Source organism: Sapajus apella, unplaced genomic scaffold (genome assembly GCF_009761245.1).
Source record: "Sapajus apella isolate SASKATOON/1434 unplaced genomic scaffold, GSC_monkey_1.0 scaffold56, whole genome shotgun sequence".
Classification (NCBI taxonomy): domain Eukaryota; kingdom Metazoa; phylum Chordata; class Mammalia; order Primates; family Cebidae; genus Sapajus; species Sapajus apella.
Genome location: NW_022436996.1, coordinates 15,045,200 through 15,070,377, shown reverse-complemented (window position 1 = coordinate 15,070,377; position 25,178 = coordinate 15,045,200). Strand labels below are relative to the sequence as shown.

The 25,178-nt window shown below is 40.3% G+C and overlaps 4 gene segments (V, D, J or C); all 4 read left to right on the top strand.

Moving 5' to 3' along the window:
- Window positions 1-2,978: 2,978 nt before the first annotated feature.
- Window positions 2,979-3,791, top strand: LOC116528003. The segment is given in 2 exon segments: window positions 2,979-3,084; window positions 3,332-3,791. Coding segments are annotated over 2 exon segments (480 nt in total).
- A 1,296-nt stretch (window positions 3,792-5,087) lies between these two features.
- On the top strand, window positions 5,088-6,846 carry LOC116528037. The segment is given in 2 exon segments: window positions 5,088-6,205; window positions 6,335-6,846. Coding segments are annotated over 2 exon segments (561 nt in total).
- A 1,455-nt stretch (window positions 6,847-8,301) lies between these two features.
- LOC116527976 lies at window positions 8,302-9,585 on the top strand. The segment is given in 2 exon segments: window positions 8,302-8,616; window positions 8,951-9,585. Coding segments are annotated over 2 exon segments (513 nt in total).
- A 6,007-nt stretch (window positions 9,586-15,592) lies between these two features.
- LOC116527995 lies at window positions 15,593-16,299 on the top strand. The segment is given in 2 exon segments: window positions 15,593-15,726; window positions 15,840-16,299. Coding segments are annotated over 2 exon segments (375 nt in total).
- Window positions 16,300-25,178: the final 8,879 nt, after the last annotated feature.

Here is a 25,178-nt window from a genome sequence, read left to right as displayed (position 1 = left end):
AAGTTTTAGAGCAGGAGTGAAAGGAAGTAACGGACACTTGGAAGACGGCCAAGCAGGCGTCCTGAGAGCCCTAAGTGCGCTGTTTAGCACTTGACTTGGGGTTTTACTCATCATCATGATTCTAGGGTTTGCGTCTCTCCTCGCTTGATGTTTTTCCTTGGGGAAAGCTGTCTGTGTGCTCAGGGGCCCACCAGCACTTGGGAGGGGCTGAGTGCGTACTGTTCTTACTGAAGTTGTGCACATGCTCACTTGAGGCATTTTTCCTTTACCAGTGGGGTGTTCCTAGAGTCATATGTTAGTTAAACTCTGCCATTTAGCCCCTGTGCACATGCTTGAGCCCATTTGCCCAACTCCAGAGATGTTCTTAGCAAGCTGCTGATCACCAGCTCCAGATGTTTTTCATCTATGTGGAAACTGTCTTTCCAGGATGCTGGCTGTGACCAATTATCATCTTTGAGAGACAGTTTAACAACCACCTGACCATCACCTGATGATCACCTGACATCCTGGTGTGTGAGGAGGGGGTCTCTCTTGCCCTGCTCATATCCGCCTAACTACCTATTCTAGCAGGTAGATGTGAAGCAGATTTGCTGGGCACCATTAATAATCCCAGGGAATTGTGTTAATTTTCCAGGGAGAAATGCATGAAGGATGACAGAGGTCATCACCATGCCAACCACCACTTCAGCCCACTGCATCCTGAACTGCAATTTCCATCACCTGCATGATTCATATAACAATTTGAGCAAAGCAACTTTATTACTCACAGATAGGCAGCAAAAGGCAGTGGAAGCTTAGGATTCATGATGAGTTTGTCCTCTCAAGGCTCAGAAAAGCTACCCAGGATGGATGGAATCTTGTCTGCATATGCCTCATGTTGCACTGCAGCTGAGAGACTCTGAAAGTGCACTCTGTCCTGGGTTTAAAACCCAGGGGCTACATTTAATGGGTTAAAGCACTGCGGGACATCCTTTGTCCAGGAGAGACAAGAACAGAGCCCAGGCTTTTGCTGCCAGTTCCTCTTAATACCACACAGGATGTGGTATTGCTAGCACATCCTACAGTTATTCTTAATAATTATAAAGGAGAAAAGGGGGATCCGTGTTGCCAGGGCCATCCAGGAACTTGTCCTACAGAGTAGGCAGTGACTTCTTAAACATGAAACTCAAAACACAGGCAACCAAAGAAAAAGATAAATTGGACTTAATCAAATGTTTTTAAGTCTGTACTTCAAAGGACACTTTTAAGAAAGATCACTCCAAAATGAATATATACTTGCAAATCATATATCTCACCAGGAATTGTATCCAGGATATATAAAGAACTCTTACAACTCAATAATAAAAAGACAAATAACCCAATTTAAAAATGGGAAAGGATCTAAAAATGGAAAAGGATCTAAACAAAGAACCCAATTTAAAAATAGGAAAGGATCTAAACTGCGTCCCTACTAAAAATATAAAATTAGCTGGGTGTGGTGGCATGCACCTGAAGTTCTAACTACTCAGGAGGCTGAGTCAGAAGACTTGCATGAACCTTGGAGGCAGAGGTTGCAGTGAGTCGAGATCGCGGTACTGTACTCCAGCCTAGTGACAAAGTGAGACTCCATCTAAAAAAAAAAAAAAAAAAGTTCTGGAATTCATGGTGATGGTTGCAGCTTTGTGAATATGCTAAAAACCACCAAATTACTTGCTTTGAAAGTGTGGATGTTATGGCATGTAAATTATATTTCAATTTTAAAGAAAAAGACATCTCAACATGAAAATATCCAAAATGACAGCTCCAACATCAGAAAAAAGAGTATATTTGGGGATCCCTAGGATCTCGATATGAGTAAGGCCATGAATCATTGTTATTTGGACACTCAATGTTAACATGATCTTATCTATTAATCTAAGTGTGGAGGGTCCTAGAGGTACAAGTCACACACCTAACTCCTCTAGGGTGCCTATCCAATGGAGTGAGATCTTTCTCTCATTATGCCTGGAACAAAGTAGACTTTCACATACTTTTTATTCAATGCTACAGGATAAGAAAGGACAGAAAAAAACGTGAGGAAGGAAGATCTCTCAAACACAGGCATCCCAAGTATGACTGCAGAGAGTGGTATAGCTAGGTATTTAGAACAAGGAGACATGAGGTCAGAGGGAGGAGTTTTTCTAGGGTTTGTTATTTGAATTACTTATATCAAAAATTCAAGTGGAATAAGCAAAGGTGACGAAAGTGAATTACAAATCTTAAAGTCCCCTCAAAATGCTTGAAACCATTCCTTAGCTGAGGTGTGGGAGCGAAAAACAAGCTGAGACAATGCCAAATCATTTTCTGTCTCTAATTTCCTTCCAGCAATGTTGGTGTCCACTTCCCTGTCTCTTAATGTGAGCATCTAGATATCAACTCTTGTCAATACCTCCACTCAGCAACAGCCAGAAAACAGAAAAATGATATGAGCCAACAAAAGGAAAATAAAGAAACAAAAAATAAGAATAGCGGTGAGATCAGCTACTTGGGAGGCTGAGGTGGGAGGATTCCTTGAACCCAGGAATTTGGGACCAGCCTGGACAAAACAACAAGATTCCATTTATGAAAAAAAAATGAATAAAATTATCTGGGATTGGTGTCCTGTAGTCCTAGCTACTTGGGAGGCTGAGATGAAGGACTCTCTTGACTGATCCTAGGAGATAGAGGCTGTAATAAGGTACGATTGCACTGCTGCACTTCAGCCTGGGCAACAAAGCTAGATATAGTCTATTAAAAAAGTGAATAAGGAAAACCAATAATATAGAGGTGCTCACTTCAAAACACTCTCCCCACAAACACACACAAAGCCTAGGTTGTATGTACAGGTAAGAACAAAAGATCTACCATTTAACTGACATACGAGATTTCTTTCTAGAAACCATAGGACCCACTGGAAGTGGTGACCTCACAGGAAGAAGCGTCTTGTAAGAGGCAGCTGTAAGGTCTGGTTCCCTTATGTGCTGCAGTGAGTGCCTTGCCAGCCCTGCCTGCAGGCTCCCTCCATGCCCAACTCTGCCATGGACACCATAGTCCTCTGCTGTGCGCTCATCTGTCTTCTGGGCACAGGTGAGTTTTGAGCAAAAGGATCACCATCGCTGGGCTTCATTTTGGGCTCTACAGCAGAGTCTCAAATATACTGTGGACCTCTGTGTTGTCTAAGGATTTTTGCATATGAAAACAAATAATTACATTGTGGAGGAAAAAGCAAAATTCATGTGAGTTTTTAAACGAATGCAGGAAAGGCTCCTTCACTGTAAGACATTCATTCTTCTGCCATTACAACTCTGTCTTATGCAGTCTCTTCTCCTCTGAGGTCTCTCAAATGCCGGCATCACACAGAACCCAAGACACCTGGTCAGGAGGAAGGGACAGGAGGCAAGACTGAGATGCAGCCCAGTAGAAGGACACAATCATGTTTATTGGTATCAGCAACTCCTGGGGGAAGGTCTGAAATTCATGATCTATCTCCAGAGGGAAAGCATCATAGATGAGTCAGGAATGCCAAAGGAACGGTTTTCTGCTGAATTCCCCAAAGAGGGGCCCAGCATCCTAAGGATCCAGCAGGCAGAGCGTGGAGACTCAGCAGCTTATTTCTGTGCCAGCTCAATAACCACATCGACACAGAGCCGCATCCTCTCAGTGCACAAACATCCCCCAGACCTGCCTTGGGGACAGCGGTGGGCTGGGAAAGGAGACGCATTACCTGTACAGAGAACAGGTCAGCTCTAAGGCATTCTGCAAGTTGAGGATGGAAATAGGGGAGGCTTGTAGGAATATCATGAAACATCCTAGGATATATGCCCAGAAACTAAGACTCTGTCATCCAAAGAACAAAGATTTTTAAGAGCTAGACATAATTTGTCGGTTTCAACATTGACTTAATTTGTCAGTTTCAAGACACTTAACAGAGAGACAGAGACAGGGGGAAAAGAAAAAGAGAAAGAAAGAGAAAAAGAGAAGGGAACAGGAGGGGAGGAGAGGGGAGGGGAGGGGAGGGGAAGGGAGGGGAGGGGAAGGGAGGCAAGGGGAAGGGAGGAAGGGGAGGGGAGGGGAGGGAAGGGAGAAAAAAACCTAGCAGGTGAGAGAGAGCATTTGGCTCAAAGGGTTATGAGTTTTAACCCACATCATGCTGCTTAGCATTCTTTCAGGCCATAATCCTCATTCTGTTCCTTGCCGAGTGCCTGTGCAGGTTTGTACAGATGCTAGATTCAAGAACTTCTGCTATAAAATTATAGAACATCTGAGAGATGATGGAAATCGAGTTGGATAAATTTATCTAGAATTTAGGGAAAAGGTCTGGCCCACAGATATTGCTCATTAGAAATGTGTCACCTCAACTTTTTGACTCAATTAATGTTTGTTTTTATCATCATCACTCAACAGATACAGGCCAACTACAGAAAAAGGTGTGTTATAATTTGCTATGATGGAACAATTTCCTAACATCAAAAGGCAGACAAAGACAAAGTCATTTCAAATGTATATGCAGGCTAAGTCCAGACTCACCAGCATGGAGAATAAACCACAGGACGTCACTACAGTTTTTGCCCTTTGATTTTCTAAAATCATTTAATATACTCCTGCCCCTCTCTCAACTTCACCCAAAAGAAGAAACACCCAGAAAATCTTCTGGGAAGAAACAGAAGAGGGATGCTGGCTGGGGAGCCTGAGAAAAATCCAGAGAGATCTCCCAAAAAAGACCAACCCTGAGACCCCAGCAAGGCTGCAAGGAAGAGGGATGCCAAACTCCATGCCATTTAAAGCACCAGATGTGTAATTTAAAGGAACAGGCTTCCAAAGATACTGCTTTACAGCGAGGGGAAAAAAGGCAAAGAGGAGAAAAGAGAGTCTTCTGACAATTCAATAGTGAGGAGTAAGAGGGAAAAGGGGACACTGAGAGTTCCGCAAAACAAAGGAAATCACAAATTAAGAGGACACAACCAGCCCCACTACGAAGACAAAAAGCTCACTAAGGAGTGTGGACTTTGCTAGAATGACGGCAAAAGGAACATGAAACTAGGAATTTTGTAAAACACCCCAATAACACAAAAATGAACAAGACAAAAGGAAAACCCATACAACAAAGGAAAACATCTCACCTCTGTCCCCTGTTCCTCACCTCAAAAGCAATCATGAGTCAGAAGAAAACGTAAGTCTACACTCCAAACAGAATTAAATACACTCAAGTAAGCAGCTGAGGATATGATGTGACCATCACCGGACCAGGAGTTCAAAAACTCAGACTAGAAATAGCCAACTTGAGAAGACATGAAAAAAGAAATTGATTGAACTCAGGAAGGACATTAAAGAAAAAGACAAAATTATCCCATTAATGAAAAATAAATTAAAAGATGACCAAGGGAGAATAAACTCAAATGAAAATTTTGTCAGGACATTGAACAAAGGCAAAGAAACACATAGGAGAATGAGAAGGACATGAGCGACACCAGCCAGTCAGAAGGCGGTCAAAGGAGGCCAGGTCTTGGTGTGGTCACGTGAGGGTCCTAGAACCGCAGCGCTGGGCTCTGTGCAGCAGGACGGCTAAGCAGTACGTTGTCACAGTGTCCACAGACACCGCTGGCCAGACCCCAGGAGTCACTCTCCCTGAGAGAACTGATGGCAAAAGAATGACAAGAACTCCAGGGGATGGGCTTCCTAAATACCCTGACTTCATCATTACGCATTCTATGCGTGTAACAAAATATCACAGACACCCACAAATAGATACAAATATTATGTATCAATTTTTAAAAAAGGAAAAATGAATGAATTTCACAGTCTTGTATAATCAGAGTGTCTACAGTGCTCCTAAAGTAACTCAAACATACGGTCACTGGAAAGATAAAAACCAATGAGCCAATTGGAGTGAAACTCTGACCCGGAAACGTGAGGTGCCAGCCCCCTCAGCACAGATGCGATGTAGAGTTACGGGAGGTGGGAATGACTCTGTTCTCTGTCCTGTCTCCTCATCTGCAAAATTAGAAAGACTGTCTTGAATATCTCCAGGGACCTCTCCCCTCTTCATTCCAGCCTCTGACAAACTCCACACATCAGGCCAGGGGAAGCCCCGGAGCCAAGCCTCTTTTCTCATTCTCTTCTAATAAGTGCTTGGAGGTACTAGGAGGGCCCCTTTCCACTATGAGCAACCAGGCGCTCTGCTGTGTGGCCCTTTGTCTCCTCGGAGCAAGTGAGTTCTGGGTTCAGGGAGAAAATCCTTATCTGGAATGCTGCAAGTTCCAGATCTAAGGCTTTCCCAAAGGACAGCAGCGTCGGGTGCCTCCCTGGGCTATACTTTCAGCATGTCTTTCTTTTCCAGAAATCGTGGATGGTGGAATCACTCAATCCCCAAAGTACCTGTTCAGAAAGGAAGGACAGGCTGTGACCCTAGGTTGTGAACAGAATTTGAACCACGATGCCATGTACTGGTACCGACAGGACCCAGGGCAAGGACTGAGACTGATCTACTACTCACGGATAGTAGATGACTTTCAGAAAGGAGACATAGCTGAAGACTACAGCGTCTCTCGGGAGAAAAAGGAGTCCTTCCCTCTCACTGTGACATCGGCCCAATGGAACCACACAGCTTTCTATCTCTGTGCCAGTAGTATTGACACAGTGAAGCACAGATGCTGCCTCTCTGTGCATAAATGTGCCCAGTCCTGCTTCCCCGACCAGGTGGCAGGGCTCCTCTGCACGGTCCCTGCCTGCCCTCTTTCCTGCACCTCAGCCAGTCATGCAGTGCAGCTGCTGCCATCAACAGACTGTGTGATGGCAGGAAACTTCACTCAGCCTCTCTCTATATATAGTTTCACATATATAGTTTTTTAAACCATAGTTTTATATATATAGTTTTTAAACTATAGTTATGTATATATGTATATATATAATTTTATAAACTATAGTTTTATTTATTTACTTTTTGGAGATAGAGTCTCACCCTGTCGCCAGACTGCAGTGCAGTGGTGCAATCTCGGCTCACTGCAATCTCTACCTCATGGGTTCAAGTAATTCTCCTGCCTCATCCTCCCAAGTAGCTGGGATTATAAGTGCATGCCACCACACCTGGTTAATTTTTGTATTTTAGTAGAGATAGGGTTTCACCATATTGGCCAGGCTGGTCTCGAACTCCTGACTTCAGGTGATCCACCCACCTTGGCTTCCCAATGTGCTGGAATTACAGGTGTGAGTTACCATGCCCAGCCATTTTATAGTATTATATAGTCTCATATATATATATACACATATATATATATATACATATATATATATATACATATATATATATACATATATATATACATATATATATATATATAAAATTATAGTTTATAGTGTGTTTTATAGAGAGAGAGAGTTTTTTAAGCCCACTTAGTGGTTTAGTGAAGTTTCCTGCCATATAGGATATGGATATAGATTTGTTATATATACGTTGTATGTTGTATATAAGATATATACATTTATAGAGATACATACATATATGTACATATGTATGTACATGGTATATATTATATATAAGATATATATGGATATATCATATATACATCTGTTATATGTTTTATATAAGATATATATGAGAGAGAGAGAGTCAGAGAGACACAGAGAAGAACGAAGAGAAAAGTTAATCTCACAACCCCAAGCTTTTTCCTATTTTACTGAATGCTAGATAACAAAAATGAATAGAAAATTTTTCCTTCCTTCAGGAAGATAATAAAAGCCTGTGGAAAGAGAGATGTAGAAGACAAACCCTGTAATCATAATTTCACATGACGCGTGCTTTAATCAGAGACATTAGTGGAGTATAGGAAATAACACGGCCAATTCTGTCCGGTGACATCAGGAAGGGCGTCAAAGAGAAAGCAAATTTTGAAATGAAACTTATTATTCAAATTTCACCAGATGGGCAAGTAGGATTTCACCAGATGGGCAAGCACCAAAAGAGGGAGGCAGGCTAAAGGAACTATGGAAGGAAAGAGTGATGAGATAATACCAGGAAAAAAAATCAACACTCCCTCCTCCACCGGAATATGGCAATGGAAGAAAATTTGGAGGAATGAATGGAGTAAAAGTTATTGAACAAAATTGAGTTTCTGGTTGTAGTGGATCTTTATTGGACATCTGTGTAGAAATGCCCAGGAGGCTCTGTAAGTCCAGTTCTGGCACTTAGAAGAAAGGGTCAACCCTGTAGTTCTAGTGATTAGCAAGTATGAGCTGTCTTGGTGTGATTAACTTAGAAGATATGAAACAGAAGCAACAAACAAACTACAACGCCATTCACTGCCCAAACATACACTCCTTTCCTTATAAGAAACTCACTGAAGTCATTGCAATGCTCTATGTCTCAGTGTATTTTCAATATATTTAGAAGTTGAATTGAGAAACCCTTAGGCCACTTCAGGCAATGCATGGTTCTTTGACAGGCAGAGACGGATGTAGCATCAGTCATAGGCACAGATCGCCACCAGGGGGCAGACCAGAGCATCCTTGGGATTCTGTGATTAGCCAGCTGGTGAATGGAGACAGTGGTCACAACTCTCCCCACAGAAGGTGGTGTGAGGCCATCACAGAAGATGCTGATGCTTCTGCTGCTTCTGGGGCCAGGTATGAGCCTCCTCCTACCTGGGAGCTTGGGTGGGCACTTGCGTGTGTTGGCATGGTAAAGTGGTGGCCAGACAATGTGGATTGCCTGTGCTCATCAGAGGGAGAGTGAGTGAGCCTGCTTTCTAGAGGTGTGAAGGGTAAGGTGAGAGCCACTGGTCAGAGCAGATGGGGGATTATGGCTCTAGAAAGACGACAGGAAGATTGCACTAAACAAACAGGATTCTCCAGGAGCTGTGAGCACGGAGACGGAGTGAGCACAGGCTGAGCTCTGCCTGACATCCTGTCTGACTCGCGTCCCACTGGCCTCTCCTCTCTCTGGCTCCTGTTCCAGCAGGCTCCGGGCTTGGCGCTGTCGTCTCTCAACATCCAAGCAGGGTTGTCTGTAAGAGTGGAACCTCTGTGAAGATCGAGTGCCGCGCCCTGGACTTTCAGGCCACAACTATGTTTTGGTATCGTCAGTCAAAGAAACAGGGCCTCACACTGATGGCAACTTCCAATGAGGGCTCCAACGCCAAATATGAGCAAGGCTTCTCAGAGGACAAATTTCCCATCAGCCATCCAAACCTGACCTTCTCATCTCTGACAGTGGCCAGTGCCCAGCCTGAAGACAGCAGCTTCTACCTCTGCAGTGGTAGAGACACAGCGCCAGGAGGGGATGAGAGAGCATGGCAAGAACCCCTGCAGCAGCCCTCCGCCCCAACAGGCCCGGGGAGTGCTGAGAAAGGAGGCGTGGAGAATGGAAAACCACAGCTTTCCTGATTGAGACATGTGGGCGTGTGGGGTGGGGTGTGTGTGTATGTAGGGGCGGGGATAGAGAGAAGGAGGGAGAAAAAGAAAAGAAGTGTGAGTGTGGAGTGTGGAGGAGGTATAGTGTTCAAGACCCGTGAAATATCAATAGAGTTGGGCCTAAAGTGGTCACTGGACTCAGAAAGTTCCTTGAAAATGATAAAACCTGGAATTTTGCCCTGACTCTGCCATGTTAGTCAATGTTCTTGAATAGACCTACACATAATCCTATAGGTAGATATGAAGACAGCTGTAGAATCACTGTGCATCTCCTAATAATAAACTTCAGCAATTGGCTCTCTTTCTTGACACCATGCTGGGCCCTCAAGACAAAGAGAACCACGAGGCAGCCAAGCAGAGAGAATTCCACATGAATACGTTACCCTAGGGGAGGATGGCAACAGCACTGAATAGCATATACTCCAAATTCGTATTCTGTCCTCCTTGGATCAGGACCGCCAAAATAAAATCCGATCACATTTCCTGTGAATTTTTAATGCCATCATGTTTTCCATTATGCTTCAGCTGATGAATGAACAGGGTAAGGCTGGGTACAAGGAAGAGGCGCAACCTCTGATCCTGGGTACACACCATGTGGTATGTGTCCCTAGGGAAGGTGCTGGCAAGCTGGCTCCTGGGAAAGGTGTCAAGGGGAAGAGGAGACAGAGGGAGCCTAGAAGCCTAGAAGGAAGACCTCAGACAACATGGCTTGTCTACACAGCTGGAAAATTCTGCCAGTAGCCAGAAGACAGTAAGTAGAACAGTGAAAATCCTTTCCTAGGGGAAACCAAAAATTTACATTGATCACAAATCTGTATGAGCCAATAGAAAATGAGCAAAACATATGATCATACATTTAAAAGAAGAAACATGTATCACCAATAAACATATAAAGAGATATTTTACTTCACTGATGATCAGGATACTATGAAGCAAGGCACAGTGATACATAGTTTTATATCCACTTGATTAGGAAAATGTAAAAAGGTTAGAAATATAAAATGTTAGTGAGGTTATGGATTCACAGGATTGCTTATAAATTACTGATGGGAGCATAAGTACTACAAACCATTTGGAAACAGTTCAGCATTATCTCATAGCTGAAGATTCCCATATCCCATGACTCAGCAATTCCACTGCTAGGTTTATATCAGAAGCTCTTGCATACATGACTCAGCAATTCCACTCCTAGGTTTACCTCAGGAGAAGCTCTTGCATACACATATCAGAAGACGTAAATACAAGCGTGTTCTTAACAGCATCAAACAGTAGAAAAACATGGCACCAAGCCACATATGCACTGAGAGGAGTGAATGAATAAACTGGCATACTCGTATGAGTCAAAGTGAATGAACTGCAGTGAAGAGCAAGGTTATAGGTGAATCTTAGCAATATAACAGCAAACGTAAAAACTAAGTCTAATGAGATTATGAAAAGCATAGGCTAAAAACAAATGAGTCAAGAAAATAATTTTCAGGACTAAAATATATTAGATCAAATTACGTTGAAAGAAAAGCAAAGACCAGTTGCATGCTGGAGCCAACCTTATCAGCTCATGGGAGCTGACTCTACACATTTTTCCCAATTCCAGTGTTAGTAACATCATGTTGTTAGCTTGAAACTGGCCATAGTGAGGGCATTTACACGACAGAAATCAGCAAACATAACACATTATGGTTTGCTTTATTTTCCTCCAGAGAGTTAGTTATCAAACCTTTACCAACACATTACTGGCAGGGAATAATAATGATCCAAGTTCAGGATTTTTATAAGGCTGGGGCGTGGCAGGAGATAGAATGAGAGAGAACTACCCAGCTACACATTGAAGTATTATCAAGGTCTATCTTGCCTAACGTTGAGGAGGAGATGTTTTACAAGTGCCTACTACATTTTTAAATAAATAAATAACGATTCATTGACAAGCAATACCTGTGTGTTATGAACCACTGGTTAAGATTAATCAAACTGTATGCATATAAAATCAAAAAGAAGAGAAAATAAAACAAATAAATGAATAGATTAGAGTTCTGACAAGAAAAGCATCAAAAGCATTTTATAGTCCAAACCAGGAAGTGGAATAGCAGTGGCTCAACTGCTACCATCCTCTTATAGACATCTGTTGCTAAATCACAGCAGACAACCTACCATCCAACAGACCTGGACCCTTGTCAATCCCTTTGCAATAGAGAGCAGGGGTTTAGACACAAAGGGTGAACATGAAAGTATTAAGATGACATTTGGCCCCCGACCAACATGGAACTGCCTGGAATAAGATGAGAGCCAATTCAGCAGCAGACGTGCTGCTACATTTTATCTCCACTATGACCACATTTTACTGGTGGCTAAATACCCCACCTGGTTCAGTCAGCTCAGACTGTGCCATTGCCACTGAACCCAGTGACCCATTTTAGTTGTAGCCTTTTACTCTGTTAGTGTTTTCAGCCTGGAGAAAAGAGCTAGTAAATACTTTTTAAATATTCCACTGCCTCACTAATGGCATGGAAAACAAGAGGATTTAAGGCTCTAGCATGAAACAGGGAGACAGTGGTTACACTCCTATTTCATGCTGTCACCATTCCCCTCTGCATTAAGCTGAGGAGTGTAGTGTTTCAGTGACATTTAGCATGGAGGAGTGCTGGGTTCAGACCTGCCTTTCCCAAACCAGTTGACTGTCAAGGACACAGCCTATTGCCTACCTACGTTACGTTGTAGGGGCTAAAAAACAGCATTGAACAGCATCCAATCCAAATTTGTGTTCTATATTCCTTGGACAAGTACCAATAAAACAAAATCCTATCACATTTCCTATACATTTTCAATGCCATGAATTTTTGATGACCAATTCTTTTTGAAGTGTTGAACTTTCTGTTCTGATTTTATATTCTACTCTCTGGGCTTTGTTGTAAATCGAGTTCACCTTTCAGAGGCAGTGATAGGTGAGGTAAGAGACTCTTACATCCTCCTTCCCAACACACACACACACACACACACACACACACACAATGGAGGCACTGTTTCCCAGTAAAGGAGAAGCATGGGGAGAATTTCAGAGGTTTCAAGGGATCTAGGGTCCTCTAAGTCCTCTATATCTTTGGATAGCCCCATTCTTAATGTCAAAAATAATCCCAGGAACTGGTTTCCAGGAGTCTTGACCCATTTGTTACAGTTCATGCACCATCTCAGCTGTCCGAAGGTGAATATTTGATTATTTACTTCACAACTTCATAGCTCTGCTGCTGTTTTCCCATTCTGGAATATGGAAAGCAGTGTAACTACTTTTAGCTGACCAGTAGTCAATTTCAAATACCCATAAATATGTGAGTGTCTTCTATCTGTAATCTCCTATCTGGTGCCATTTTTTAAAACCAGTTAAGACTCTTTTATCCTAAAAAATGAACGATGTATAATTTCTTGCAAGTAATTCTTGATGAAATACTCCCTGGAGAGTCTGAAGCTCCTGGTTTTGCATATTTAATGGTTATCCTCCTTTTAATAAAAGGTATGGGAATAAATTTTAAATATTATTACATCAAGATGAGCTAGAGTTAAGTGGGACTAGGGATAATAAAGGGCATTTCAAAAAGATTAAAGAACCAGTGCAAACTGTTTTAATCAGGAAATAAATTGGTGTGTTTAACGACTGGAAAGAAGTCAGCAGTGGACAGGAGGAGGGGGAGGAATGGGTGGAATACAGAGTGAAACTGAAGAAGGCAGGAAGGCATTGGACCACTTATAACCTTACTGGTCAAGGTAACTGATACGTAATTCACCATAAAGCTTAACAGGAGACACTGAGGTTTTAAACATTTGACTTATGTAGTAATCACATTAGTGGCTGCGTGTGTATCTGTGTATTTAATCACCCTGGTCACAAAGTGAAGAAACAATGGTCCTTGCAGGAAAGGCAAAATTTTACCTCTGCCCTCTTAGGATTTTTCGGCTGGGCCTGAGAGCTGGGCAGATTAAAGGAGGAAAGCACACAAATTATTTAATATAAGTTTTACATCACACGAAAGCCCTGATAAGTAAAGGAAGGCCTGAATATGCAGTTAGAGTTGAACACACATATACTGAATTAGGCAAAGAGTCACCCATTGTGGAAATGTGAAAAAGCAACGGCACTAGGGCTAGGTTGGCTGGTCAAATGACAAAGCGACTAGGAAGGTGAGGATTAGTTTAACAAGCTTTTTTTTTTTTTTTTTCTTTTTGAGATGGAGTTTCACTCTTGTTACCCAGGCTGGAGTGCAATGGCACAATCTCGGCTCACCGCAATACCTGGGTTCAACCTCTGCCTCCTGGATTCAGGCAATTCTCCTGCCTCAGCCTCCTGAGCAGCTGGGATTACAAGCACACGCCACCATGCCCAGCTAATTTTTTTGTATTTTTGGTAGAGATGGGGTTTCGCCATGTTGACCAGGATGGTCTCGATCTCTTAACCTCGTGATCCACCCGCCTCGGCCTCCCAAAGTGCTGGGATTACAGGTGTGAGCCACTGCGCCCGGCCCCCCTCTTTTTCAAGAAGAAAAAGGGAAGGGTCAGTGAACTCCTCTTACACCTGCTATTTTCTTTAATGCCTCTAGCTCAAAATAATCCTTATGCCAAAGTGGCATATTTTGGGTGGAGGGTTGGGGGGCCTACGCTGCCACCCTCCAGCAGTGTGGATAGAGTTGATGCAGAGGAACATGTCAGCTCAGGCAAGCAGTAGTTTAGCTCGGATAATGACGATGGTGTTAGAAATACGGTGAAATGAGAAATTTAAAAGGAAGTAAATCAAAGGACTTGACAATTGGTTAGATATGAGCAGCAATATGCAGGGGGTTGGGGGTGATTAAAAGAGACTGCTACAGCCAGATAAAAAGGACCAAGTGGGAAGAAGATCAAGATTTACTTTGAAACTGAGAGTGCCTTTGGGACAGAAATCTAACCAGACATATGCAGAGAGCAGTTGGATGTACACGACATGGACTCAGAAAACAGGTCTGGATAAGAAATACACCTTTGGGACATTTAGCATCACTGGAAGAATGAAAGTGCCTCCAACCCCTTGATACAGAGTGTACAATGAAAAGAGCAGAGAACATAGGATTGAAATTTAGGGGGCACACCCGCCTTGGGGGTTATAACAGGTTGAGAAGGCAAGATGCATTGATAAAGCACCATCGGCATTAGACTAATAGTTGAGTAATTGTGAAAGTAATTGGTAGTAACAATGCTGTGGAGTATGTGGCAGGTAACACATCACGTGCTGCTTTTTCTTAATTCCGCTCTGGTACTTGGGATGCCTCCCTGCTGCCTCACTGGGGGGGCGGGCCACTCACCACTTGGGGAGGCTTGCTCCTGGACTGAAAAGCAAGTGAATGACAAATTTAAACTTCAGGGTTACACCCACCTGGGCATGATGGAGAAACAATGAGGAAACCTTAAAGAGTAATATGACAGAAATTCTCAGCAATGATCTATCTCTTCAGCTCATTGGTTCAGGCAAGAGTATTCATTTTATTGCTTCTATATATGCATTGTGTATCTGTCATAAATATTGTTCGGTATAGTTCAACATTCAATTCTTTAATGTAGCTGGGCATAGTGGCTCATGCCTGTAATCTCAGCATTTTGGTAGGCTAAGGCGGGTAGATCACTTGAGGTCAGGAAGTTGAGAACAGCCTGGCAAACATGGTGAAAGCCTGTCTCCACTAAAAATACAAAAGTTAGCCAGGTGTGGTGGTTAGAGCCTGTAATCCCAGCTATTTGGGAGGCTGAGACAGGAGAATTGCTTGAACCTAGGAGGTAGAGGCTGCAGTGAGCCAAGATCACACCACCACACTCCAGCCTGGGAGACAGAGCAAGATTCCGTCTCGAAAAAAAGAGAATTATTTAATGTAAAGCAGCTGCTATGTGATTTTATAAGTGTGGCAAAAGCTACTATTCGTAAATCCCAAGTTGTATGATTCCTTACCTGAGATGGAAGGGAAGATGGGAAGAAGCAAATTGACAAGTTAAAAAAGTAAATAAAATGTCTGAGTAATTTTACTTAAAAAACTGGCAAAACAGAGTCATGAAAAAGAAACTAAAAGCAGGCTGAAACTTACACTACCTATTTTCACCAGCTAAAACAAAGCCTGCCCTCCTCCTATTCTATGAAATTGAAAGGATTCTGTCCCATGTACAGAGCATCTACGAAGGCTATGGGAAGTGATCACGTCACAAGCAGGTTGCTGACAGGGGGTGAGGAGGCCTTACAGAAAAAGCCACCACCACGATTTCTCTCCGAGCCAACCATGTGCCTCAGACTTCTCTACTGTGTGGCCCTTTCTTTCTTGGGAGCAGGTAAGTCCCAGTTCTGAACTGGTTGGATTCCAGTTTCAAGACTCTCTCCTGTGGCCGCAGAATCAGGCTTGCTCCTGGACTGTTTCGACAGCTGCTCTCTCCTTCATCCACAGGCTCCTTGGACACCAAGGTCACCCAGAGACCTAGACATGTGGTCACAGTGAAGGAACAGAAAGCAAAGATGGATTGTGTTCCTATGAAAGGACATAGTTATGTTTACTGGTATCGTAAGAAGCTGGAAGAAGAGCTCAAGTTTTTGGTTTACCTGCAGAATGGAGAAATCATTCAGAAAGCAGAAGTGATCAATGAGCGATTTTCAGCCCAATGCCCCGAAAACTCACCCTGTGCCTTGGAGATCCAGTCTACTGAGTCAGGGGATGCAGGACTGTATTTCTGTGCCAGCAGCAAAGCCACAGTGTCAAATGTTAGCCTTTCTTAGAACACAAACTCATCACGGACCCAGCTCAGGAAATAAGTGGTATATCAGGTTGGTAGGAACTATAATATCAGAAACCAAGCTTGAAAGACAATAAATCAGAAGGAAAAACTTGTAAATAACAGCTCTAAGTGAGGCAAAAAACAAAGGGGGGTGTTATTTAAAACAGCTGATGGAGGCAAAACCCTAGGGAAGGACCCAGAAGGCATAAAAAGTTCAGATTCCTCAGAGTTTGGGATATTAGGTAAGATATACTAGGTTACCTTCTCTCTCTTTTTATATGAGCTTTATGGATTTCTGACAATCTCTACTTAAAGAATGTGATTCTGTGCTTTTCACTTGGTAAAGCTGTGAGTTCAGAAATAAGAATGACAAGCAGGTCAACTGTATCTTTCAGGTGTAGACTCTGATCATCTGACCCAGCACATTTCCTTGAATTAGAGACAGAGAGTCTAAGGGATTTATGAGGGCTTCTCACAACTCTCCCTGCTATGGAAGCTTAGTGGGAACCACTAGCAATCCTGCCTCCAGAATAGTACAATCAGAAAAGTGTTTTTTGTTGTTCCCAAAAATTTATATATATATATATATATATATATATGGTTCTTTATATATATATATATAAAGTTCTTTATATATATATAAAGTACAATTATATATAATTATATATATATAATTATATATATTATTATATATATATAATTGTACTTTAGGTTCTGGGGTACATGTGCAGATCATGCAGGATTGTTGCATAGGTACATACATGGCAATGTGGTTTGCTGCCTCCATGCCCCCATCACCTATATTTGGCATTTCTCCCCATTATCCATCCCTAACCTTCCTACCCTCGCTGTCCCTCCCCTAGTCCACCCTGACAGACCCCAGTGTGTGATGCTCCCCTCCCTGTGTCCATGTGTTCTCATTGTTCAACACTCACCTATGAGTGAGAACATGCGGTGTTTGATTTTCTGTTCTTCTGTTAGTTTGCCAAGAATGATGGTTTCCAGATTCATCCGTGTCCCTACAAAGAACATGAACTCATTGTTTTTTATGGCTGCATAGTATTCCATGGTGTATATGTGCCATATATTCCTTGTCCAGCCTATCACTGGACATGCCTACCCTTGGTGGGCGTTTAGGTTGGTTCCAGGTCTTTGCTATTGTAAACAGTGCCGCAATGAACATACGTGTGCATGTGTCTTTATAACAGAATGATGTACAATCCTTTGGATATATACTCAGTAATGGGACAATCACAAAAAATTTTAAAGCAGCTTTACTGAGATATAAGATATATATGGAATATTTATGCAATAAACAAATGCAACCGATGCGATAAAACACACCCCCACTTTCAGTGTACACTTCAACCAATTTCAAAACATTTTTAAACCCATATAACCATCATGACAATAAAGATGCAAAACATTTCCATCGTCTCAAAAAGTTTCCCCACATCTCTTTCTTGAGATCTTTGTTGATTTCTCTTAGCATTGATTTGTAGTTTTTATTATACAGATTTTATATATGTTTTCCTAAATTTTATTTTAGTAAGATTATAAATGTACTAAATAAAAATATTTTCTGCCCAATCAAATACCGCATGTTCTCATTCATAGGCAGGTGTTGAACAATGAGAACACATGGACACAGGGAGGGGAGCATCACACACTGGGGTCTGTTGGGGGGGAATAGGAAACGGACAGTGGGGGGTGGGAGTTGGGAAGAGATAGCATGGGGAGAAATGCCAGATATAGGTGATGGGGAGGAAGGCAGCAAACAACATTGCTATATATGTACCTATGCAACAATCTTGCATGTTCTTCACATGTACCCCAAAACCTTAAATGCAATAAAATATATATTTAAAAAAATTTTCTGCCAAGATTTCACATCAGCCTAATTCAATTTCATCTTTACATTTCTCAATTGACATCTCTACCTCAGCATATTACATAAAAACATCTTCTTCAGAAATTGCATATAGTTTGTAGCAACCATATGTGAGCTCACGAAGCCAGCCTTGTTCACCACGTGAACCAATCAAGTGTTAGTGCCGCTCTGTTTCCAGGTAAAATATACTCATTTGCACATATCGGGAAAGCTGTGAAATTTCTGCAAGGTGTGCTTTAAGAAGAGGTATATTTTGTTAATGAAAACATACCTATGAGTTAAGATTATTAAAGGGAATGTCTTGCAGGTAAGCACATAATTTGGAATGAGGGATTGGGGTGAGGCAGCCCTGCTGGTCAAGTCTCTGAATTCCATTTTTGTTTCTCCCATGGGCCGCCTTCATCAGGTCTGTGGTTGTACAACACAGAGTGTCCATAGTAGGGAAAGTTGTCCGTGTGAGAACAGGGAATACTTGGGATTCTGTAGTTTCTGCTCAACTTTGCTGTTGACTTAAAATTGCTCCAAAAATACAATTCACTAATTTAAAAATGGATACAAGTATTCAGATGGAGAATTACCATATTGGAAGCAAGAAATGGGAACATACTGTCAAATCTGTTGCAATATAGTAACGGTGTTTAATGATATAAATATTTTCATTATTTACTCCTTTATCTAGGAAATAGGACAGTACTTAACACTGAATGCAAGGATCTTAAATACAGTAGAATTGTCAAAATTCTGTCAATAAGAGTAATGTATATATTACCATTTTTGGGATCTGAGGTGTCTCAGAATTAGTAACACATAGTACTGTAGAGGTTATTTTAAAACAGTGTGGAGATAATTTTGCGATTCCATTTTAGGAATACTATTTCTGATTACATGGTTTCTTAGCATAAAGCCTCATTCTTTCATGCAAGAGGGTATATACTATCATACTATGTCCCTATAGTTTTCTATTCCAATCATCCTTCTCAGGAATAAAATATACATGATGATGATAATCATGATGATGATAATATGGATAATGATGAATATCTTGATAATGCAGATAATATGCAGAAAGATAGATGATAGAATTTGTACCATGTTTCCAGGACTAGAATACAATCACAGTAAATATAATGTGATACCTGTTATAATTGAAGTCTGTAAGCAGTCTAACAAAGTAGTTTAAATTTTTTCTCTTGACACCTTGACAAATCTGCGAAGTACACATATAAGCTAAGTACTTCCGAGAGTATATGAGTGTCCTAAAAAACACTTCCTAACTATGAATTCCAGCATAAAGCATATTGTCTTCGAAGGCAGAAATTTTTAACCTTGGATCCATGGACCTCCAAGGAGTGCACAGATAAAATTCAGGGAATCCATAAATGTGAATGGGAAAATAGATCTTTATTTTAAGTAATCTCTAACTGAAATATACTTTTCCTTCTATGATGTAGTGAGTAAACCAAAGTAGCTTTAGTAATACCAGTGACAAAGTCAACAATAGAAATCACAGACATTTGCTTATATGTTGCATAAATGACAGTTGATATAAAAGTCAGATATTTTCATATCACATTACATGCAGTAAATACACTTTCATCACTATGTTGAAATCATGACAGTTTTCAGATTCACCAGGTTATATTTTATTTAATGAAATGTAAATGTGTTCCTATATTAATATATGAGAATTTTAAAAATTTGATATCTAGATATCAAAATAATTGTTTTTCTATATTCTAGTTTATGTATTAAAGGTATTATTCTGAGATGGGTTCCTTAGGATTTACCAGTCTGACAAAGAGGTCCATGGTACAAAGTGAAGAACTCCTGTATAAAGAATAAGATCCTCAACTTTGCAGGTATGATTGAGAAGCCTAGACCTATGCATTGGAAGCAACCATGTTGCAAGCATTCTTTCTCAGAGTTTCAGCCACGCTGCTGCACCTCTTAATGATTCTCACTCTAAATCATTACTTCATTCTCATTCTCATTCATATTCTCTTCCTCCCTCTCTCTCTCTCTCTCTCCCCCCTCCTTCTGTTTTTCTTCCAGGAAGGAACACCAACAGCTTCTAAGCCCCACCAGCTTGCAACCAAGAGTTTCATCATGAAAGCCTCTTTTAATTGCAGATAACCTCAGAAATAGAACAACATTTGTCTACCAAAACAAATGATGCATTCATTAAGAAATCATCTAGGATCCTATTTTTATTTGCTAAAACTATTGAGAAGAACCTATGTTATGCAATTAATTTATACTCACACATTTCTACTCAGTGTTGGAAAATGGTACTTTCCTATGACTGGTACAATCCTATGACTGCAAATGTTTGATTTCACTTTATATAGTATTGACTTCTTAACCTTCTGTGAATTAGAACATTGGGTCCAGAAAGTAGTAATAGTAAACACGAATATAGTGTTTTTTATGTATTAATAACTGTTCTAAATGCTTTATGTAATGTTCATCACAGGTTTTGGGGTAGTTACTTATTATCTCAATTTTACAGATAAAATCAAAAAGCTCTGTGACTTTTCCAAGGTTACATAGCTGTTAAGTGGCAGAGACATGACTAAAGCCCATGCTGTCTCCCGAGTCCCTGCTCTAATCCACTGTCACTAGGGGAGTGGTGCTTCAGACTCTTTGCTACTCCTAAAATGACAGGAGTAGCCCCACTCCATCTCTACTGTATTAATTATTTATAGTAAGTACAGAGGATGTAGAGAATTGGTTCTTTTTAACAACTAAACATTCAACCCCCTCTTGTGTTTCATTGAGCACAGGTACATGGCGTTCCGTGTATGACTCTGACCAGGCAATGAGGGATCAGCTCTTCTGACCATGCAGGCAGGCCCTTGTCCATTTAGGAGGGATATAAAAAGCTTCTATAAGCAGAAGAGGAGGTGCATGTGACTTGATCCCTCTAAGTCTTAGTCTCACCATTTGCAAAATCAGCTGTGACAATCGGTCATCCTGTAGCAATGACAAATTCTTTACATTGAACCCCAGGGGAGGGTCTAGATCTCAGCCCCTTCCCTTGGCCTTTCTCTCTTTCAGAGCCTGTGTCTGTAACTTCAGAGAGATTTCATCCCTGCCATGGGCAGCTGGGTCCTCTGCTATGTGACCCTGTGTCCCCTGGGAGCAGGTGAGCCCAGCACACATCCTGTTGGTCAGTTCCTATCCTAAGCTTGCCAAGCCCCTCCCTGGCCAGCACCTGCCTTCTGGACATGATCTCCAGTCTTTATCTCTTTACCCCACAGGACCCTGGGATGCTGACATCTACCAGACACCATTTCAGCTCACTGGGGCTGGATGGGATGTGACCGTAGAGTGGAAACAGAATTTGAGATACAATGCCATGCGCCGGTACTGGCAGGACCCAAAACAAAATCTGACTAATCTATTACTCAATGGTTGAAGAGGATGCTCAGAGAGGACACCTAACTGAAGGCCACAGTGTCTCCTGAGAGCAGAAGGGGCTGTTTCCTCTGATGGTGGAGTTGGCCCACACCAGCCAAACAGCTCTGTGCTCTGTCCTGGTAGCACAACACAGTGGAAACACAGCCTTTGTCTCTCCGCGAAAATGTGTCCTAGCCCTACAGCCCCCATCGCATCCTCTAGATTAACTTTTTATTTTTTAATATTTTTAAAATATTTTCTTGAGATTTTACTATGTCTTGTTACTTTTGCAAACACAAAAGATACAAAACTGAAAAGAAAATAGATCTTTTATCCAAGGAGCTAAGGGTCCAGCAAGAAAGTAATTATAATAGATGGAATGTATAATGTAATATAATGATACTATAATCAGAAGTCATTTGGAAGCTCAAGGGAGGACATGCCCAATTCTGTCTGATTGAGTCAGAGAAAGCAAAGAGGAAGTCACATCTGAATTTCACCAGATAGACCCGTGGTTCTGAGTAGGGCATTCTAGGCAAAGAGAACAACTTTTGCAAAGGCATATTAAAGAGTGTGACACTTTGGAGAACAGTTTACAAAGAGAAAAAAGATCATCAACTTACATGAATTAAAGGAAATGGAATACATTTTAGGAAATAGACAGAAAGGAGTTTTTGGAAAAGTTGAGTTTTTGGTTCCATGAATATAATAAGTATGAAAGTCCTTTGGATGCTCTTACTCAAAAGAGAGAGCTGAAGCTTGATTGTCATCAGCAGACAAGAAATTGATACAATTTTTCAATTTTCATCATATAACTTTGATCCTTTACAAAGGGCACCACTTCAAACAATATGGAATAATGTTAGCAGTAGCAATTCCCATTTGGGATAGTAGAGTTTCAATTGTCCATGGAACAAACAGATAAAAACTAGAAGTAGGCAATTGAATAGACAAGTTGTGAAATTGAGATGCCATAAAGCTGGACTAGACATTGAAATTCTACAGGTTTCAGCATGTAAATAATCGAACTATGGGGACAGAAAATTCCACCCAAAATATAGATTAAGATCACAGAGATAAAATGCATGGAAATTAAGACTGTGATATTCTGGTTCCTTTTGGAGATTAAAGAAGGTTGAGAAAGGGGAGTATTTAGAACATGGGATGTAAAAACAAAAGAGAGAGAGTGAGAGTTTTGTTTTGTCTAGTGTTTGATATTTCTTTTTTCTCTTGAACTATTTTATCAAATCATAAATGTACAACAGCTTCCTAACTCTAAACACGCACTTAAATTTTTTTAAAGGAAAAACGTTATGTCTTATTACACCATGATCCTGGCTAATAGATTTTCAAAACTTTGGAAAAAATCTTTAAAAAGGTTTCACATGTCACCTGTAACTTACAAATTTAACATTATCAAAGAAGGAATGCTTCTACATTCTTATAAAGACCGTTAGAAAGAAACAACAATTAAAAAACTAAGAAAATGAGGGAAACAAATAAAGGTAAACCAGCCAGAAGAAGCCACACACACTTCTTGGGTAACGGAATAGTTGGTAAAATGTTACATGTTCATTTACTGAGTAGAACGGAAGGAACCTTTTCCACTGAAGTTCCTTTTAGAAAGACATGAGAGTTAGCTAAGATTATTCCAAGAAATCACCAAAGCAGGAAAAGAAAAGCCTCCCTGAGTGAAGCTGCATGAGTCCGCCTACCAATGGCTGGTACCAAAAGCAGAACTTGAGGTTATGGAGAAGGTGAAAGGTGTGAGAGGGAAAGGAGTTTAGACACACATCTTTCCCAACCAGGTATACTGCATGTACACCCATGTACCAGCAACAGACTTACAAAATAAACAAAAATGCCAAATAGACATGACTTAGACATAAATTGGGCAAAAAAGAGTGAAAGTCTTCCATGGAAAATAAATATAAAGCCTTGTTGATAACTATTAACTAAGGCTTAAATACGTGAAAGTATTTCCTATCTTTAGAGGTTGGATAGAGTCAGTGTTTTAAATAGTTTTCCCAAATTAACTTATACATTTAATGTAATCCAATAAAAAATCCCAATAGGTTTTTGACAGAACTTGATAAACAAAATCTAAAATTCACATGAAGCTGCAAAGGATAAAAGAATAGCTAAGGCACTCAAGTAAAAGCTCCACGTGAGAGGACTAAATCTAACAAACATGAAGAATTATTATAAAACCACAATAATAAAAGTGGTGTAATACAGGGGCATTGATATATAAATAGATCCAAGGAAAAACATACATGTGCATAAACACAGCGATGGTACTGCAGTAGTCAAAGAATGTATTTTTCAACAAATGGTGACGGGAAAACTGGGTATCTTTATAAAGAAAAATAAATGCCATTGAACAAATCTCAATACATAGCCAAAATCAATCCCAGCTATATTAAAAGCATAGTTGTAATAAAATCACAAGGCTTCTAGAAAACTATATAATATTAGAGCACATCTTCCCGGTCTTAGAGCAGAGAAAGATTTCTTATTCCCTCTATCAGTAGGGAACAGATTGATAAAAATGGCTACATAAAAATTAAGATATTGAATTTATCAAAGTTAATTATATAAGAGTGACAAGATTGACTATATAGTGACATATTATTAAATGTCTATATCTATATTAGATACATTATATTTAAACCAAATTCATCTCCCTATCTATATTTATATATTCAGAAAAGCTAGTATATATATATTTTTAAAACCTACAAACGAATTTTTCTACGGATCAATGAGAAAAAGGTAACTGTCAATAGAAAAAGTGAGTGAAAGCCGTAAGCACTTAGCAAAATCTCAATGGTCGTTAATCATGTAAATGTTGCCAAATGTCATAATCAGAGAAATAGAAATTGAGTCCAATGAAATATATACCCACAAGAATGGCTACAATGACAAAAATAGTAGTCTATTAAGCTTTGGCAAGGCAAAGTGTCAACAAGAACTTTCTGAATCACTGGCTAGGGTGTATATTGGTAGATCTACATTGGAAAACAATTTGGTGTTATCTAGTAAAGTTCAAGATGTGTGTACCCACTATCCATCAATTTCACCCTTGAGAAAGGCTTTTCTAGAGAAACTCTTCTATGAAAATCAGGACAAGAATATTTTCCGTAATACATTTGTAATAACAACAATGTATAAAATATCCAAATGTAACTTAACAGAATAAATAATCATGGTATATTATTATAAAGAAATTAGGGAGTGGTAAAATTCATGAACTAAAACTAAACACACAAACATGACTGAATTGTAAAACTTTGAAAACTTACATTGCGGAATAAAGGTACAGTGCTGTCTTGTTTGTGTAGTTTGAAAGCATATAAAACTAAAGACTATTTTTTTTGCTTATGTACCTATGTGTTAAAGTATAAAAGAGAAATGAATAAATATAAAAACAAATACCTCAATAGAGTTAAAGAACAGGAGCATGTGATCTGGGAAAAGAAATAAGAGCTTTCAAATATTCTGGTAATGTTTTATTTCCTATGTCAAGTTTTTTTTTTTAAGTGATCTTTTTGTTAGTATGTTATCAAGTTATTATCTATATATTCAAAGTCAATTTTGTAATATGGAGAAAACAACCTCACTGAATAAGTAAATAAGCAAGGAAAAGTCTATAGAAAGATGTACATTAAGTTGTTAACATTACTTACGTGAAATGAGGATGAGATGGAGAAAAAAAGTCACC